This window comes from Eptatretus burgeri, chromosome 13 (genome assembly GCF_056783735.1).
Source record: "Eptatretus burgeri isolate ZD-2024b chromosome 13, Ebu_testis_v1, whole genome shotgun sequence".
Lineage (NCBI taxonomy): Eukaryota > Metazoa > Chordata > Myxini > Myxiniformes > Myxinidae > Eptatretus > Eptatretus burgeri.
In genome coordinates this window covers 37,218,375-37,237,538 of record NC_140973.1, presented here as the reverse complement: position 1 = coordinate 37,237,538, position 19,164 = coordinate 37,218,375, and the positions used below count along the sequence as shown (strand labels likewise).

At 42.5% G+C, this 19,164-nt stretch overlaps 2 protein-coding genes across 7 annotated transcripts in view; one reads left to right on the top strand and one right to left on the bottom strand.

Annotated features, from left to right (window-relative positions):
- Nucleotides 1-1,058, bottom strand: part of LOC147014245 (uncharacterized) — a 179,599-nt gene extending 178,541 nt beyond the window's left edge. Inside the window, exons 1-2 of one of the 3 annotated variants that reach the window (XM_085852020.1) lie at nt 871-1,058; nt 3-149 (exon numbers count right to left, since the gene is read on the bottom strand). In XM_085852020.1, coding sequence (XP_085708146.1) covers nt 3-20 — 18 coding nt within the window. In that variant the 5' untranslated portion in view covers nt 21-149; nt 871-1,058. Of the gene's footprint in view, nt 1-2; nt 283-870 lie in introns of those variants that run through there. The other 2 variants (XM_085852021.1, XM_085852019.1) reach the window with 2 other exon arrangements.
- Nucleotides 1,045-19,164, top strand: part of RACGAP1 (Rac GTPase activating protein 1) — a 34,761-nt gene continuing 16,641 nt past the window's right edge. Inside the window, exons 1-7 of one of the 4 annotated variants that reach the window (XM_085852024.1) lie at nt 1,045-1,065; nt 4,905-4,997; nt 5,324-5,526; nt 8,054-8,199; nt 8,782-8,860; nt 8,988-9,041; nt 18,110-18,214. In XM_085852024.1, coding sequence (XP_085708150.1) covers nt 4,913-4,997; nt 5,324-5,526; nt 8,054-8,199; nt 8,782-8,860; nt 8,988-9,041; nt 18,110-18,214 — 672 coding nt within the window. In that variant the 5' untranslated portion in view covers nt 1,045-1,065; nt 4,905-4,912. The other 3 variants (XM_085852022.1, XM_085852026.1, XM_085852023.1) reach the window with 3 other exon arrangements.

The window sequence follows — 19,164 nt, the reverse complement described above, 5'->3', positions numbered from 1 at the left end:
ACCTCGGTATGGATAAGCATTGTGTCGGTGCAGGCCCTCGCTAACACTGGCGGGCTGGACGGGCTCGCAAGGCGAGGAGAGATGAGGCGAGGCGGCAGCGACCCCTGACCTCACGCTCAATCCGACTTCCTCTTCCGCCGGTATTCATGCTGACGGGGAGGAACACAAGGGGGAGGGAGGAAATCGAAATTACGTTGCAATCGCTTTAAAATTACAATAGCAAGAAAAGCGGTCAACATAAATCTTTCTCTTCTTCTTCTTCCAATGATGTACATTCTTCTTCTTCTTCCAATGATGTACAATCTTCTTCTTCTTCTTCCAATGAAGTACATTCTTCTTATTCTTCTACTTCTTCTTCTTCTTCTTCTTCCAATGAAGTACATTCTTCTTATTCTTCTACCTCTTCTTCTTCTTCTTCTTCCAATGAAGTACATTATTCTTATTCTTCTACTTCTTCTTCTTCTTCTTCTTCCAATGAAGTACATTATTCTTCTTCTTCTACTTCTTCTTCTTCTTCTTCTTCTACTTCTTCTTCTTCTGCTTCTTCTTCTTCCAATGAAGTACATTATTCTTATTCTTCTACTTCTTCTTCTTCTTCTTCCAATGAAGTACATTCTTCTTATTCTTCTACTTCTTCTTCTGCTTCTTCTTCTTCCAATGAAGTACATTCTTCTTCCTCTTCCTCTTCTTCTTCTTCTTCTTCTTCCAATGATGTACAGCAAGGAGTATTATCGCACTGAGGGTTTTGCATGGCTGAATGCAGTCATCCACGACTCTCATGCTCTGCAAGTGGTTCAATGTCAACAACGAGTGGTTTCCGATTTAGACCGGTTTGTGAGTTAGTTAAAGGTGGGCCGAAGGCCGATGTACTCTCCAATGCAACACCCCCTGCTTGCACAGTTCCATTCCTTCACACTGGAGCTTTCGTCAAATTCACGTGCTCGCTACCTTAATTAATGAAAACTGAGAGCGACACCAACGACGGCATATAGTCAAGGAGGAAGTTTACGGAGCCGTTTTCTTCTCCTCTGACGAACAATCAAGTGTGACAACGACGCAACTGAGGTGACGCTCGTTTAAACCGCCACAAAGATTGCCTTGAAATTTTTTTTGGGGTGAATAACAGATAAGACACCACTTCGGGGCGTAAAATAGGGGCTGAGTGAAACGGCAACGAAGGGAGTTGTAACATTCAAAAACTCGGCGGGGTCACGTGCCTCTCAAACGTTAAACTCCGACACGTCATCATTATCCTGGCTCCTCCCACCTGAATTAAAAAAAAAAAAAAAAAAAAACCCCCAACGAGTGACCACTTGTGATTGGCTGAGGAAATATTTCAAACGGAGCGGGACGGTGGCCCGTTTTATTTTTCCTCCACGGTTTACGGCCATCCCACGGGATAGTTTAATGTTCTTATTTAATAATTAATAATTAATAAATAAATAAGAACCTATTGAATACCGTTGCAAGCTCGTCGCACCGCTTTGCTTTCTATTGATTCGTCTTCAGGTGAGATTTTTAAAACTCGGGCGGGGACCGAACGGTTGGTTGTTCGGCTCCATTCGCGTGGTTGTTTTTTTATTATTATTATTATTATTATTATTTATTTATTTATTTATTCTACATAGTTTGAGGGGGAATAAGCACGGACTGTCCATAGTGGATGGTGATCCAATCTCCTGAGCTCGTTCGTTCGTCGTCGCGGCACCATTTAATGTTGGATGGCAAGGACATGCTTTACATGGCCGTGTGTATTGATGTGGGGTTCATTGTCTGTATGTGACGTATCGTCGCACCATGAGGTGTGTGTGTGTGTGTGTGTGTGTGTGTGTGTGTGTGTGTGTGTGTGTGTGTGTGTGTGTGTGTGTGTGTGTGTGTGTGTGTGTGTGTGTGTGTGTGTGTGTGTGTGTGTGTGTGTGTGTGTGTGTGTGTGTGTGTGTGTGTGTGTGTGTGTGTGTGTGTCGTTGGTTGTTATCTCCATTTGTGGGTTTGAGGAGATGGCACGAAGTCCTCCGAAGACTCGAAGTATCCACCTTGGCTTCGGTCAGGGATCACAGTTCATGACCCAAGCTGTTCAACTCTGTAGTTCTGAGGACTCTTCCCAGGATCGTCACCGAACCCCGGACTGCATCCAATTGTAGCTCGTTTGTGGTAATATTCCCGAGGATGGTTTTTTTTTAATCTCAGTGAGGTTCTTTATTTTTCCCGTTGCTCCAATTGTCACTGGTGGTGCAATCTCGATTTCTCTTCAGCTTCCACGATCTCGATCTTTAAGGTCCTCCTTTTTTTGGTCATTTTTCTTGATTTCTGCAATTTTGTACCTCCAACACCGAAGGTGAAGGTGGTTATGTTTTCACCACTTTCTGGTTGTGTCTGTGTGTGCAGGACATCTCAAAAGGTTGTGGAGGGATCAGGATCTGACTACTACAATTTTTGAGAGATTGGGCCAAAAATGATATGTAGCACGATGTCTCAAAAAGTTGTGGACGGATTCGGACAAAACTTGGTGGACAGGTTGGGTGTGTGACAAGGAAGAATTGATTCGATTTTGGTGAAGATCCAAATCTGCATATTTTGCGCTATCGTGTACCGTTTTCAGGGGTGCAAATTAACGGCTGCCCGGTCCACCTTGGCTTCTAACCCTAACCCTAACAAATCTAACAAATCTGCATCTGGATACGAGAATTATTTAATTTTTAAAGTGATTTTTCACCACTGAGAGATGGGTCCAAAAACGATATAGTACTGTATAGCATAATATTTCAAAATTGTATTTGGCCCAATATGTTCTCTTGGATCAGGCATTACATGGCAGAGGTATGCACTCTTCCGAATGCCCTTCTAGTTCTTGGTTCATGTCCGGGTGTTTGAGAACGGGGGTTCGAGTTCATGTGTCGGAAAGTGAGGGTTTGGAAATGAGGTTTGAATATGGAGTTGGAAAATGAAGGTTTGCGAATGAGGTTTGAAGGAAAATGAAGGTTGAGGAATGAAGAAGACAACAATGGGGAAGGTTATGCCTACAATCATTGACCCTGTCTTGGCAGCCCACAGATGCCACATTTTCACCTCAAGCCAACTGATCAAACAACCAACTTGATCTTTTCGCCCAACGTCATAACCTTCGACTTCCTTTTGGCACGACTAACTTTGTCCATTGCTTTACGTTTGCGCGCTTTACGTAAAAGCGGTGGGCACCAAAACCACAACGTGGGACACACAACCCAAAGATTGGCTGATCGCATCAAACAGTATGTCCCCCTGGCGATCCGAGGAAAGAACTTGCGAACGAGGACGCAACCAGTACGAGCATGCAAGAACATTCAAAGGCCGTCAGCCATTACATCTTCTTCTTCTACCATTGCACGGCACCTGGAGGCCAATCCAGATTGTGCGGACCAGTACAATGCAGATATGTTGAAGATTTTAAGCCGAGGTCGAACTACAATGCATTTATGTATGTTTGAAGCAACCTTCATTCATTCCATGGACCCGACATTGTGTCGACAAAAGGAATTTGTACATTCTCTTAATCTATTTCAACACAGAAAGATCACAGCGATTTGTCCAACAATGGTTGGAGGTAATGACACAAATGGTGATCTTGGACAACTCTGCTTCAGCCAATAGGAGCCAAGATAGCGGTGACGGAATCAACTAAAGGGCGTTCGGAATGTGATTGACGTCACTGCCGCATAACCAATCGGTGTCGCTGTTACTTGGGCATGCTTATAAAAGCACATTTGATCATTGTTTCTGGTTTCTTTGCTGTGTATCACCTTGAGAAGTGCAGCACGAAAAGCTTCGGTGTTATTTTTTTACTCGACGACCCATGAACCTGTTGGGTTCCCGTTGTGACAGCAGTTGATTAAAAAAAAAATCATTTCAACAACAAAAAGAAAAGATGGCTCCAGCGAACTATACCGCTGAGGTTGTTTGCATTGATCAAATACTCCCGAAGAGTACTTGACTGAATCAGGAATTGATTTTTAAAATAATTTTTTCGTTGCCCGATTTGAACGAAACTTGATATTGCGCGTCAATGTGAAGAAAAAACGGAGAAAAGAAAGTCGAAGAAATAATTGTGCGTAATCTTCCAAACACAATTTTATTTATTAATGAACACAGAAGTATTAGATTAAAATGGCGATGTTTATTTTATGCTTAAAAATAAATCGTTCTTTTTCTATACTAAATGTTTGAGATTTTTAAAATAAATCATTTCAAGAGAAAAAAAAAAGATGGCTTTAGCGAACTATACCGCTGAGGTTGTTTGCATTGATCAAATAATCCCGAAGAGTACTTGACTGGGGGATTAATATTTTCATAATTTTTTTCGTTGTCTGATTTGAACGAAACGATATTGCACACCGCAGGAGAATGGTAAGGTGGGCCGAAAAAATTTTGCGCTATCGTGTACCGTTTTGGCTGTATTTCGGATACATACATACATACATACATACATATATACAAGATATATGAGTTTTATAAGATATAGATCAATTATATTATGTTTGTTTTCATGTATTTTAAAATTCTGTAGTACCAACCATCTGTTCTTTTTAAAACGCCTTTAAAATCATCTGACCCCTTCACCGAGTTAAATTACCACTTATTCTGTTGAGACCACCAATGGTCAACAAGGCACAAAGTAATGCCAATCTAATTGCTTGACAGCAGACATAAAATGGCCACCCTTCCTCCTCCGTGGTGAAGCCGTCAGAAGAATCCGGAAATGGCCGGAAACTACTGAAATCATTGCAGTACATAAAAACAAAAATTGGGTCAAAACAGGAGTGTCTGAGCTCCCAGAAACTCAGCATTTTTTCTTTTTTTATGCCCGATCACTATGTATATGATGCTTTTGTTTTGATATGAGCAAATTGTTGATTTGTTGTTTGTTGAAGGGCACAAGATGGCAGTGGTACGTTCTGAGCTGATACCATTGTTTGATTACATCATCCACCAGAAGGATATCCTGAACGATGGATGTGAGAGAGGTGTGTGAGTTATTTATATATATATATATATTTTGTTCGTTTTTCTATCCAGTCTTCATTTTAGCTGTGAACAATTTCTTTTTCTTCATACCTGAGGTGCTGGGAAGTTTACTTGTCTGGTATTATAACATGAAGGAGGCATGTGTGCTGAGAAAAGGCCCCTCTCCCCCTCTCCCTCCTTAATATCCCAATTCACATTTGCCTGTTTATATTGTCATCACGCTGTACATCTTACTTGCTTTTCTTGTTTTCTTTTTTGAGCAATTTCTTGCTTCCTTCAAAATTGTACTCATTGAAATGTTTGATATCCCAACCTTGTACACCAGAGTTTATCGAGTTTGTGCGTTTTGTGGAGAATTGCCGGCAGCGTTGGGCCGAAACGGACAAACGGGTGTTGCGGCAGCGTGAAGCACTCACCAAGACCGAGACAGAGCGAGCTGCACTCGAAGTGAAACTGAAGCATGCACGGAACCAAGTTGATGTGGAAATAAAACGCAGGCATCAGGCAGAAATGGAATGTGAAAAGCTGGTGAGTGAATTATTACCATCACCACTGAAGGTTGGCGATGTCTCGAAAAGCTATTGACGGATTCGGCCGAAACTGGGTGGATAGATTTGGTGTGTGACGAGGACTAATTGATTAGATTTTGTTAAAGATCAGGATCCGGATACTATAATTTTTTTGTGATTCTTCACCAATCAGTGATGGGGTGAAAAGCAATATATAACATCTCAAAGTTGAACGGATTCGGACGAAACTTGGTGGACAGGTTGGGTGTGTGAAAAGTACTAATTTATTTGATTTTGGTGAAGATCCGGATTCAGATATGATAATTTTTGACGTAATTATTCACCATTGAGACGTTATTATATAGCAGGATAATGGATATCCCAAAAGGTTGTGGATGGATTACGACAAAATTTTGTGCATGAGTTGGCTAAGGTGACAATAACAAGCCAATTGTGTCTTGGTTAAGGTCCGGATGCAGATCCCCATCAGTGGGATATAAAATGTAAACTGTTCAGCTTGGCGGAGGTGTGCGCTCTACCAAGTGTCATTCTCGTTGTTATTGTCGTCGTCTTCATTCTGACAATGCACTTGATTGCAAGGTACAAGTGCATTGGATTGGCGAAAATGAACCCGTCTGTAACATTTGGAAGACACTCATTCGTGATACAGGTTCATTGTAACCCAGTAATTTGTCAAAGAAATTAACATGCGTGAAAATTATGCATGTCGTAGACTTGTCCAAGGCACTTGTAAAATTCATGCTGTCGGCTGTTATTATGGTTGTGGAAGGCTCAATCATTTTATTTGTACCTCCTTTGGAGGATTCTGCTGACTTGGATTTTTAATTTGGCCTTGAATGTCATGGACACATCAATCTATTACTAACATAAAGTGGTGGAATTGTCCTTTCCTCCCCTCCCCTTTCCTCTTTTTTTTATTCTATATGTCCTCTTTTGTTGCGCAAATTTATTTTTCTCATTTTACATACTGTTACGAATTTGTGCCCGCCGGCGTGCGATCGGCCACGTAACTCAAATCGCGACCGCGTTGCCCACCGGAACGGACAATTCAGTCGTGACCCTCCGTGGAACTACCGCCAGGAGCTAGTCATGGGTGCGTCTTTCGACCACACCACAATCGTGCCAATCGGCCACCCGCACAGGATAGGGTTGTTCGCCAAACTCGACCTACCTAAGTACCTGCGCGGGTAGTTAACCGGGCGATCGTACCTCGCCACTGGCCGGCCTAGGACACGAACCGCTTAAGCGGTCCGTTCCGTGCTTCAGTGATAACCGAGCGGTGTTATCGCCGGCCCCGACGGACGTGATTATTTACCGGGTGCTTACACCCTTATACCAATTCCTTCTGTGATGTAAGATGGAACTTTCAAACAAAGGAAAGGACGCAACGAAACGGGGAACAGTTCGACAAGTACATTTATTCTACTCAGACAAGGCAAGCATGTATTCACAGCCATACAGTAGGAATGCATGTATAACAGTCAAAGCAATGAAAGCAAGAATTACAACCGACTACAAGCAAAGGTTTACTTGCATGCACTTAAACAGTTTCTACTTTACAAGACACGGCGCCACAACACGCATTCACACAAAAGCAAAGGCAAGGGAGTCAGACTGGGCCCGTGGGCCTAATGCGCATGGAACCTGGATGAGCGGCCAGGTCCACGAGACTGAAGGGTCCAACCCACGCCCTCGTGGCACGATGGCAGGCAAGCCGCAATGTCAGCGTAGCTGCGCCTGGCTTCGTGCCCCTGGCTTGGTCGGCGAGCTCTCTCCGGCGCTCCCCGTCTGCCTTTCCCGTCGGCTTCGAGCTCCGTCTCCCGAATCGACTGTCCCGCTGACACTGCAGACTTGACTTCAGCCGACACTCCGCCGCCGCCACTCCACTGCTCCCACTTTGTTCTCTGCCGACGTACTGCGCCTCTTTTCTTCCGCGAGCTCGCGCTTATATAGCCCGGGGGAGGGGCGTATATGTAAATTTCTGGATCACAGCGGGTTCGGAGGCGAGGCTATGCCACCCGATGCTCAGTCATTGGATGGAAGAAAAGGGGGGTGTGAAGCATTCCTGATCCATTTTTTGAGGCAAAAGGAACGCATTCACCACCCATGGCACGACGTGTGGTAGAAAGACGGAGGTGGTGGGAGTATGATTGTTGGCGGGCGTCGTTTGAGAATGGCGGTGAAGCGATGTTTGCGGTATGGAGTTGTGGAGGTAAAGAGGCGAAGGTGGTGGTGTTTGAGTTGTTGGGGGATTATTGGTCCAAAATAATGATAGAGAAAAGAAAAACGGCTATCTCAAAGAGTCGCAGCTCGGTGAACACGGAAATTCCCTCTGAACAACGGTGGGGAAATCTAACTACACAATTACTTATTGTCATTACTGATCTAAGGACCCTTTATGGTGGATTGCGAATTTCCACAGCCGTAACAATACTTTTCTGTTTCTCTCTTTATATGTTATCTGTAGATGGGCCATTGACTTGAGTTTGCTGTTTGTTTGTTTTTTTGTGACATTTTTATTATAGGATCGTCAGATCCAGCTGATGCGAGATTTGTTAAATGGGGATCAAGCAGGATCCCTTACACTGAGTGCTGAACAGCGCCATGCACTCTCAATGTTGAATGGCCGTGGCACAGAAGGCAAAGCTCCTCCTCCCGGAAAGGCCATAAGGTGTGTTTCACACTGCCATCGCCAATCCACCAATAATCGTGCTTTTTCTTTCCGACTAAACTGTTACCTTGTACACGACAGCATTCTCTCTTACTTCTGTCTGCAGTGTTTATTGCCTCTTCTGATAGCCATTTTGCCTTATTCTTTCTCCTTGCTTTTTTGGATGTTTTTGGCCTCTTCTTTTACAATAACCAGACTAAGTGGCGTAATGGTTAGAGCGTTTGCTCTGAGTCTGGGAGGTCGGCAGTTCAAACCGCAGCCGAGTCGTACCAAAGACTTTAAAAATGGTATGTGCTGCTTCCTTGCTTGGCGTTCAGCATTTAAAAGGCTAAGCGCATGGGCAATCCCCATAGGTTGGCATCCATGGGGTGGAGGAAATTCCTCCTTGGGAAATGCCCCGCTGAAGGCGATGAGAAAAGCAGTGCCATTGTGATGTTTCTGGTATCCAGGAAATGACTGAACTTCCCCGAAGCTGTGTGTGCGTGCTCCACGATGAGCCTTAGATTCTGTATATATATACTGCACATATATAATATGGTGGTTTCCCACCATTTTCTTTGCTCCTTGTCTCTTCTATCCCAGGTTAACAACTATTGATGAGTCATCTGGATCACTCATGTCACCCTCCGACATTAGTTACGATCGTACCGACGAGGACTTGGTAAGCCAGGAGTTTCCTTGTGTGGCAGTTGCTGGATCGACAAAAAGACATGTTTCATTCGAATTGCTCATTGAGTCGGCCAATATTTTGAATGCAAGGTAATTTTCTAAACAGGTTTATTTTGCAGGACATGGACACTTCATTTTTGCGAAGCGGTCGAAAGTACAGACCTGAAAAGAGAGTAAGTGGAGTGTTTCCCTGCTCTTAGTTTCTTGTGTGTTACATTGCTGATCTTGTAGTTTGCTTGCTTGTTTTTGAGGTTGTTTTTCTTGTGTTTTCACATTGTTGACTCGTTAGTGTGGTATGCATGAGGACATGAACATGTTTCACAATTATTAGGGTACCCTGTCATCCTGACAGGGAACCCTATTGTTTTTCTTCTGTTTATTTCCTTATTATTACTTATTAGGGTACCCTGTCATGCTGACAGGGAACCCTATTGTTTTTCTTCTGTTTATTTCCTTATTCTTTATTATTTATTCTTTTTCCACCGGCAATTTGCGGGTTCGGACAAATGTGTCCAAAACCTAAAGGTTTTGTCTTCACCAGAAGAAGACGAACAAGAAGAAGAAGAAAAAAACAACTTCCGATATTTCGTCACGTGCCTTGATGGAGCGAATAGCGAGACCCGTCATGGACGATCGTTGTTCATGACGAGAAAATAGTGTATTTACGAAATTACAAAACATTAAATGGAATAATCTTTAAATAGTAACGTGAACTTTTCGAAACTTTAAAGCAAATGTCCGAATATATTTAAAAGTTCATGATAGACGCTCTCAAAAGGCACCCGCAATGCGAGGATGTGTACAAGTGTTTAGTATTTAAGGAGATCCGGATTCTGTATATGAAAGTGTCGAGTCCTAAATGATTTGTCTTCACCAGAAGAAGAACAACAACAACAACGCCGAGCTCTCTTAATTTTAATGAAGAAGAAGAGTAAATAATGAAGAAGAGTAGTAATAAGAAGAGTAAAAATGAAGAAGAAGAGTAAATAATGAAGTGCGAAAATAAGACATGCTAAAAATTGACGTCACAAGTCGCAGGGTTTGGCGGCCATCTTGGATAGAAAAACGCACCTTATCCGATGAACACGAAACTTCACGCACGTATTCCACTACGGGATTGGAGGCAGGATGTAAACTTATGACGTCATAGGTCATATGGTTCGTCAGCCATCTGGGATTGAAAATTAATAAATTTTAAAAATCTTCTTCTCCAGAACGGCCAGACAGATCGAGGCAAAAATTCACGTACGCTTTCCCCAAGACATCCTTTCACAAGTTTGTTAATTTCTAATCGATAGGTCACACGGTTTGGCGGCCACGTCAAATTTACCCTAAAACCTTCGAACATCTTCTTCTCCAGAACGGCTGGTCAGATCGAGGGGAAACTTCACATACGTATCGCACACGAGTGGGGAATATAAGTTTGTTAATTTCTAATCGATAGGTCACACGGTTTGGCAGCCACGTCGGATTCAAGAACAACATTAAATATCGTTTTCTCCGGAACCGCTCATCCTGTTGACGCGAAACTTTGCGACCATCATTTAAGTCTCACGTCGTATCAAAGGTGTCGTATACGGGTACCTGGTCATCACTGCCAGCAGTTGTAAAGTGGCAGTTCGAGTTCTTTATTATTTATTCTTTTTCCGCTGGCAATTTGCAGGTTCTCTCGCTTTAAAAATCATTTTCTCAGGAACGGTAAGTTCGATCGACACAAAATTTGCACCATAGTATGTATCTTTTTTTGATAGCAAACTTAATTGGTAATTGTGACGTCATAGGTCACGTGATACGGGCGCTATCTTGAAAAAAAACGAAAAACTTTGGACCTCTGTATCTCTGAAACGGTGCGATGGAAAATTTTTTCGCTTCATACATTTGAATAAGCTCCTCAAGGGGAACGGGTGATTTTTCGTGAGGTCATCGGTCAAGAGGTGTGCCGGTCAAAATTCGTTAGGTACAATGCTGCATCGGAAAAATTTGAAATTTCTTGAGCCTCATCTGCACAACAATTCACCGTAGAAAAAATATATTATGACCTCATAGGTCACTTGGTTCGGCAGCCATCTTGTTTTGGGAATTTTTGTTTTTAAAAAATCTTCTTCTCCAGAACGGCTAAACAGGCTGAGGCGAAACTTTACACACACATTCCTCATGAGATCCTTTATCAAGTTTGTTAATTTCTTATTGATCGGTCATACGGTTTGGCGGCAATCTTGAATTTACCGTAAACCTTCAAACATCATCTTCTCCAGAACGGCTCATCAGATCAAGGGGAAACTTCACAAACATATTGCACGTGAGTAGCGAATATAAGTTTGTTAATTTCTAATTGATAGGTCACATGGTTTGGCAGCCGTGTTGGATTCAAGAAAAATATTAAATAATGTTTTCTCTGGAATCACATAACCTATCGAAGCGAAAATTTGCAACCATCATCCTCCATGATGTCTGCATTAATAGTAAAAATTATGATGTCACAAGTCACAGGGTTTGGCGGCCATCTTGGATGGAAAAATGTACCTTATCCGATCAACACGAAACTTCACACACTTATTCCACTCCGGGATTGGAGGCAGGATGTAAACTTATGATGTCATAGGTCCTATGGTTCGTCAGCCATCTTGGATTGAAAATTAATAAATTTTAAAAATCTTCTTCTCCAGAACGTCTAGACAGATCGAGGCTAAACTTCACACCCACATTCCCCATGAGTTCCTTTATCAAGTTTGTTAATTTCTTCTTGATCAGTCACATGGTTTGGCAGCCATCTTGAATTTACCCAAAACCTTCAGACATCTTCTCCAGAACGGCTTGTCAGATCAAGGGGAAACTTCAAAAACGTATTGCCCACGAGTAGTGAATATAAGTTTGTTAATTTCTAATTGATAGGTCACATGGTTTGGCAGCCATGTTGGATTCAAGAAAAATATTAAATAATGTTTTCTCTGGAATCACATATCCTATCGAAGTGAAAATTTGCAACCATCATCCTCCATGATGTCTGCATTAATAGTAAAAATTATGATGTCACAAGTCACAGGGTTTGGCGGCCATCTTGGATAGAAAAACGCATCTGATCCGATTAACACGAAACTTCACACACGTATTCCACTATGGGATAGGAGGCAGGATGTAAACTTATGATGTCATATGGTTCGTCAGCCATCTTGGATTGAAAATTAATAAATTTTAAAAATCTTCTTCTCCAGAACGGCCAGACAGATCGAGGCAAAAATTGACGTACGCTTTCCCCAAGACATCCTTTCACATGTTTGTTAATTTCTAATTGATAGGTCACACGGTTTGGTGGCCATGTTGAATTTACCCTAAAACCTTCAAACATCTTCTTCTCCAGAACGGCCGGTCAGATCAAGGGGAAACTTCACACACGTGTTGCACACGAGTAGTGAATATAACTTTCTTAATTTCTAATTGATAGGTCACATGGTTTGGTGGCCATGTTGGATTAAATAATTATATTAAATAATGTTTTCTCTGGAACCACATAACATATCGAAGTGAAACTTGGCCAATATAATCTACCCCCATGCCTGCATGCACATTAAAAATTATGACGTCACATGTCACATGGTTTGGCGGCCGTCTTGGATAGAATGACGCACTTTGTCCGATAAAGACGAAACTTCACGAACGTGTTCCACGACACGATTGGAAGCAGAATTTAAATTTATGATGTCATAGATCACGTGGTTCGTTTGCCATCTTGGATTGAAAATTAATAAATTTTAAAAATCTTCTTCTCCAGAACGGCCAGACAGATTGAGGCAAAAATTCACACACACTTTCCGCAAGACATCCTTTCACAAATTTGTTAATTTCTAATTGATAGGTCGCATGGTTTGGCAGCCATGTTGGATTCAAGAATTATATTAAATAATGTTTTCTCTGGAACCACATAACCTACCATATGTTAACAAGGACAAATGTGTCCAAGAGCCGCGTCCTAAAGGTTTTGTCTTCACTAGAAGAAGAAGAAGAAAATTAAATTTAAAAAAACCAACAACTTCCGATATTTCGTCACGTGCTTTGACGGAGCCAATAGCGAGACTCGTCGTTCATGACGAGAAAATAGTGTATTTACGAAAAAAAACTACACCAAATGGAATAATCTTTAAATTGTAACGTGAACTTTTCGAAACTTTAAAGCAAATGTCCGAATATATTTAAAAGTTCATGATGGACGCTCTCAAAAGGCACCCTCAAAGCGACGATGTCTACAAGTGTTTAGTATTTAAGGAGATCCGGATCCTGTATATGAAAGAGTCGAGTCCTAAAAGATCTGTCTTCACAAGAAGAACAACGCCGAGCTCTCTTAATTTCAATTTAGAAGAAGAAGAGTAAAAAATAATTAAGAAGAAGAGTAAAAAAAAATGAAGAAGAAGAGTAAATAATGAAGTGCTAAAATAAGACATGCTAAAAATTATGACGTCACAAGTCACATTGTGTGGCGGCCATCTTGGATAGAAAAACACACCTTTTCCGATGAACACTAAACTTCACAGATGTGTTCAATACACGATTTGAAGCAGAATATAAATTTGTGATGTCATAGGTCACATGGTTCGTCAGCCATCTTGGATTGAAAATTAATAAATTTTTTTAATCTTCTTCTCCAGAACAGCCGGACAGATCGAGGCAAAAATTCACACACACACACACACACACACACACACACACACACACACACACACACACACACACACACACACACACACACACACACACACACACACACACACACACACACACACACACACACACTTCCCCCAAGACATCCTTTCACAAGTTTGTTAATTTCTAATCGATAGGTCACACGGTTTGGCGGCCACGTCGAATTTACCCTAAAACCTTCAAACATCTTCTTCTCCACAACAGCTGGTCAGATCGAGGGGAAACTTCACGTACGTATCGCACACGAGTAGTGAAATAAGTTTGTTAATTTCTAATCGATAGGTCGCACGGTTTGGCAGCCACGTCGGATTCAAGAGCAACATTAAATATCGTTTTCTCCGGAACCGCTCATCCTATCGTCTCGAAACTTTGCGACCATCATTTAAGTCTCACGTCGTATCAAAGGCGTCGTGTACGGGTACCCGGTCATCATTGCCAGCAGTTGTAAAGTGGCAGTTCTAGTTATTGTTGTTATTACTATTGCTGCAATTATGAATTATCGGCTTGAAGGCTATTGATCACGTCAAGTCTTGGAAGCGATACAGATTTGAGCCAGTTTGATAGGTGCATGGAATGCTGGCTGATGTAGGCTTGTTTGTTAGGTGGATGTTGTTGTCGATGCTCTGTGCTTGGCAGGATAGGTTATTTATTGCTTTTTTCTTTTATTTTTCCGAATGGACCCAATCACGATGGGTTAAAGGGTTTCTTCTTATCCTTTATTTTGGTTCTGGTATCAGCTCAACTGTGTGTTAAATACAAACAAATTTTATTTTTATTTTTTTAAATATCTCCTGAACATTCATTGGGACCGATAGGGGGGACATGTATTGCAAAGCAATTCTCGCTCTTCTTTAATATCGTGTTTATCTCTGACTTGTGTGGTCATGGATAACTTGGCTCTGTTTGTAACACCACAGCTTTTCTTCTTCAATTAGAATTTGATGACGGGGCCCAAGTTAGTTTGAATTTTGTTGTTTCATATTCCCATCGAACTCTGCCTCCGATTTAGAAATGACTTTAAAGTTTGAATGTTTGCTTATTGCTTCAATCTTCACAGTTGCTTTAATAATACAATAATGCCATTCCTTTAATGCCGGAAAGGCGCATGGGGCTGCGAGGCAGTTTCATTGGCAAAGAGAACAGTCCTGAACTGGTCACCACTCCGACGCAGATTACCTCGAATGGTTATTACCCCAGGACGCTGGTACTCATTTCGCCAACCTTGGAAGGATGGCAGGCTGAGTCGACCCACCTGGTGTTAATTCAGCGGCCAACGTGGCTTGAACTCAAGACCCTAAGGTCCCAAGCCAGACACCTTAACCACTAAGCCAACACCAGGCTTCACAGTTGCTTTACAGCAACTCTTTTCTGTTTTTACAGTAATTTAAAGGCTTTGGTACTCTTTCAATTTTTGAAGCAACATTCATGCCCAAAATACCATGACTCGCTCTTTGTATGGTATTCCATGCGCAGTCTCTCTCATTTAGCTCATTATTCTTGCAGAACAGTGATATTGTTCGTCAAAACATTACAAGGAAATTATGCGCGGGAGGAGGCCATTCGGCCCATCATGCTTGCGCCACACCAATACTAGATTTAATAAATCTGTTAATACCTTCCCTTCGTGTGCAGCCTTTTGAACTGCTGGATGTGTCATTGGTTAGGGGCGTGGATATGCCGCTGATCCAGTGCCCCTATTACCAGTACACTAGTACTCATTTCTGAGGCTGATGAGAGGCTGAGTCAACCCCCTGGTGTTAATTCAACGAGGTAACGAGGCTTGAACTCTGGACCCTAGGATCCCAAACCACCCCGCCCTAACCGCTAAGCCAACGCCAGGCTAAATCAGGATTCATTCACGTGGTGTGGGGAACATGACTGCCTGGTTTATGGAAAGTTGATAATTGCACACCTTGGGAACACATGATTGACTTGTTCATCCTCTTTTATCATAACATTGACACCAACACCTCATAATGTATGAAAGAAAAGTCAAAAGATTACAAATTTACCAAAAGACAGTGTGAGCTTACATTTAAATTTGGCCTTTTATTTTGCCGTTATTTATAAACCTTCAAATCGTATATTGAGATGGTTTGAAATTATAAGGAAGCTTATTTTAGTAATTCGCAAATAAATTGAGTGCTTCAATACAAACACTCCCCAGGAGAATGCAGTAATTGTCACTAAAAAAAAAGAATCACATTTGTGAGGGTTTTTGTTGGAAGCTGCATGAATTTCAGAAAAGCAGGTCAATGCCCATCACCACCAAGTGCATAGTAATGTGTGATGTGGTGTGTGACAGCTGCAGAACTGCCAAACACAACGCATTGCTGATGCACCACAATGAATGAATCATTTCAGCTGTGGAGCGACGATTTTGAACAATTGAACCTTTAGACAAGACCCTCTGTACGAACAAGGCCAATCGATCGAGTGTGCCATCAAATCGACAATAACCGTGTTTAATGTCAAGATAAAAATAGAATGTTAACATGCCGTTGTGACTTATTGATGGATAGTTTATGTAGTGCATTATTGTTGTTTCTTTTGAGTGCCAGAGTCTCTGACTGGGATCCTTTGAACTTCGAATCGCTTTACTCCATCGGCACAAGTCCAAGTAATAAGCGCATCGGCAGGTCGGGGCGACCGAAGCGAGTTGGAACACGTGGCAGGTTGAAATGATGCAATTCATCTTCCTCCCTCCCCCTCCCCCCCACCCAATTGAGTTATTTGATGATGTCACAAATGTGATGAAAAATAGGAAACGAGAAAGGACCAAGCCAGCATTTTGTTGTTAGGAACATTATCACATTAATCGAGTGAACTCTTTTGAATGTGACTTTCACAGAATAAGTCCAAATTAATTGAAATTGCTAGCGCTGAAGATCTAGCTTCGCCAACATTTATAAGTGGAATAAACACTGAATTGGTGTAGAGGTGAATAACTAGTTTGGGGACCATCCTGTACAATGATTTATTATTTTTCTTCTTAACTGCTTCAAAAAGGCAAGGGAGATATTAATGGGAAAGGGGAGAAGGGGTTCATTCATTCATTCATTTTGTATACAACCTGTGGCTGCTGGTTACTTGATTGCTGGGTGCCTTGTGCCATTGATGCAGTGCCCCCTTATAGGTTAGGGCAGGAATTTGGGATTTGCTATGGTTACAGTGATAGCTCGCCTACTCTTTGTGAAAGACACTATGGGATGTTTAACATTCACCAACTAATGCCAGCAGAGGGAACACCCAGTTTAGCATCCATCCGAGGAACGGCACACACATTGATGAATCGCCCTGCCTGTGAGACAGACACCAGGATGATAGTTTACATCTAGGCTGATATTCAAACCCAGGCTAGATGGCTCTAAGAGGTGAGTGTGCATACCATTCTGCCAGGCTGTGGGTGGACGCAGGAGGAGTGTGGTTATCAAGCATTCCAGCAGCAATCAAAGTCATGGTTTGATAATTAATGTCAAAGCAACACAGACGTCTGGGTCGGGCCTGGGGAGTCATGGATTCACTGGATCATGGGGTGTGGCACTGCCGGTACCTGTGCGGTAGGACAAAAGTCCGAGTCTTCAGGTCCCTGGTGCTTCCAGTCTTGCTCTATGGATGCGAGACTTGGACTCTGACCTGGTATCTGAGACGGAGACTTAATTCCTTTGGTACCAGGTCTCTTCGGAGAATCCTTGGCTATCGCTGGTCAGACTTTGTGTCCAACGAGCGGTTGCTGAGAGAGACTCAAATGAGATTTGTTACCTACATAGTCCGTGAGCGTCAGCTGCGGCTGTATGGATATGTGGCTCGTTTTCCTGACGCTGATCCTGCTCACCAGATTCTCTCGGCGAGGGAGCCTCGTGAGTGGAGGAGGCCGATGGGCCGACCACTTGCCTCATGGTTGCAGCAGGTTGATCAGCATCTCAAGGAGTTGGGGATGGGCCAGGCATCTGCCTGGGGGATGCCAGAGGGAGGCCCTTGGAGTACCGGCGGAGCGTAGACACAGCGACGCGTTGCTCCGGCGCATGCTCCCATACCTGACCTGACCTGACCAACACAGCATATTTTATTTTACTTATTTGTTACCTTCTACATTACAGTGTTCCATTTCATTGTGTGGGCCAATAGATGCCACTCGCTACTTTATGGTGTCCATGTTTTACTTGACTCGTTTACATAGTGCTTGATAGTCCAAAAGTTCTCTCGACTTTCGGTAGCTTGTTTTCCCGATAGTTCATGCTCTGCAACACAATCTTGTGTTCAGTCGCAAAGCATGTCTTGTCCAGGAATTTGTGTTACCATGTGTGCTCTTCTGCATGCCTAGCCTCACTTGGTTAGTTCCCACACCTAGCAGCACAACAGAACTTACCACCTCTGTCTTTTCTCGCTTGTATTTTGGAAGTCATGCATATGTCATCTGAAGTTGGGAAAGAAAACAACTTTTCTCGGTTTGTGAAGGCCTTTTTCAGAGCAAAGTTCAAGTGTGTGGTGTGAATGGTTCAAATGGAGGCATAAATCTGTCTTTGTGTCAACTTGTGTGCCGCAGAAATCACCACGTGAGGGAGAAATCAAAAATGTGGTGCCTCCTGTCCCTGCCAAGCGGTCCTGCTTAGATTACACTGGCCAAAAGCTCATAGCTATGGTTGACAAGGCAAGTAAACCATACACTTTTCTCTTCTGCTGTAACTGGGGCTGAGCTTGAGATGTTTTTAATTCACTCCTGATGGTGGTGTGATTGTTAGATCATTCTCTCTGAGTCTGGGAGGTTGGAGGTTCAATTCTAACCCTGGCCAAGTTATGCCAAAGTCTTTTAAAATGTCAAATTCTGCTCTTTCTTGGTACCCGGCATTTAAAAGATGGAGCACGGACAACCCCGATGGGTTTGGATTGATGGGGGTGGGGGGGGAGAAAATGTCCCACCCCCCCCCCCCCGAGTGCTCCACTGAGTGATGAGAGAAAAGCAATGTTAGGAGATGACAGTGCTGGGTACCCAGAGTGCTTTGGGCCATTCTGTTACTTTCCCAAAGGTCATCGTCTGCATTTGTTGGAAGTCGAGCCCCATGTTGTCATTTGTTTGTCTGTACGTGCGTGTACGCAATTTGTGTTGCAGATCCTCCACGAACGTTAAACCATGAAAAATAAAATGAAAAATAAAAAAGTGCTTTATTTTGCATTCCAATGAGAATTCAATGTTTTCAAAACTTCATTGGATTTGTTTAAAAATACAACAATCGGCATAATTTTTTTTATCTGAAATTGTTGTCCATTTTTGAAGGTTATTGTGTGTGTGTGTGTGTGTGTGTGTATATGTATATATATATATATATATATGTGGATGTCGAGGCTCGTACAAGATTTTGTGTAGATCGGTGACAAAAAATTTAAATTCAGGCTGCAACACAACAAAATGTGACAGTCGAGGGGTAACACCATGCTTTCTGAAGGTGTGTGTGTGTGTCATTGTGGGGTTATGACTCCTCACAGCGGCACCTAAACATGATCGTGTGTGTGTGTGTGTGTGTGTGTGTGTGTGTGTGTGTGTGTGTGTGTGTGTGTGTGTGTGTGTGTGTGTGTGTGTGTGTGTGTGTGTGTGTGTGTGTG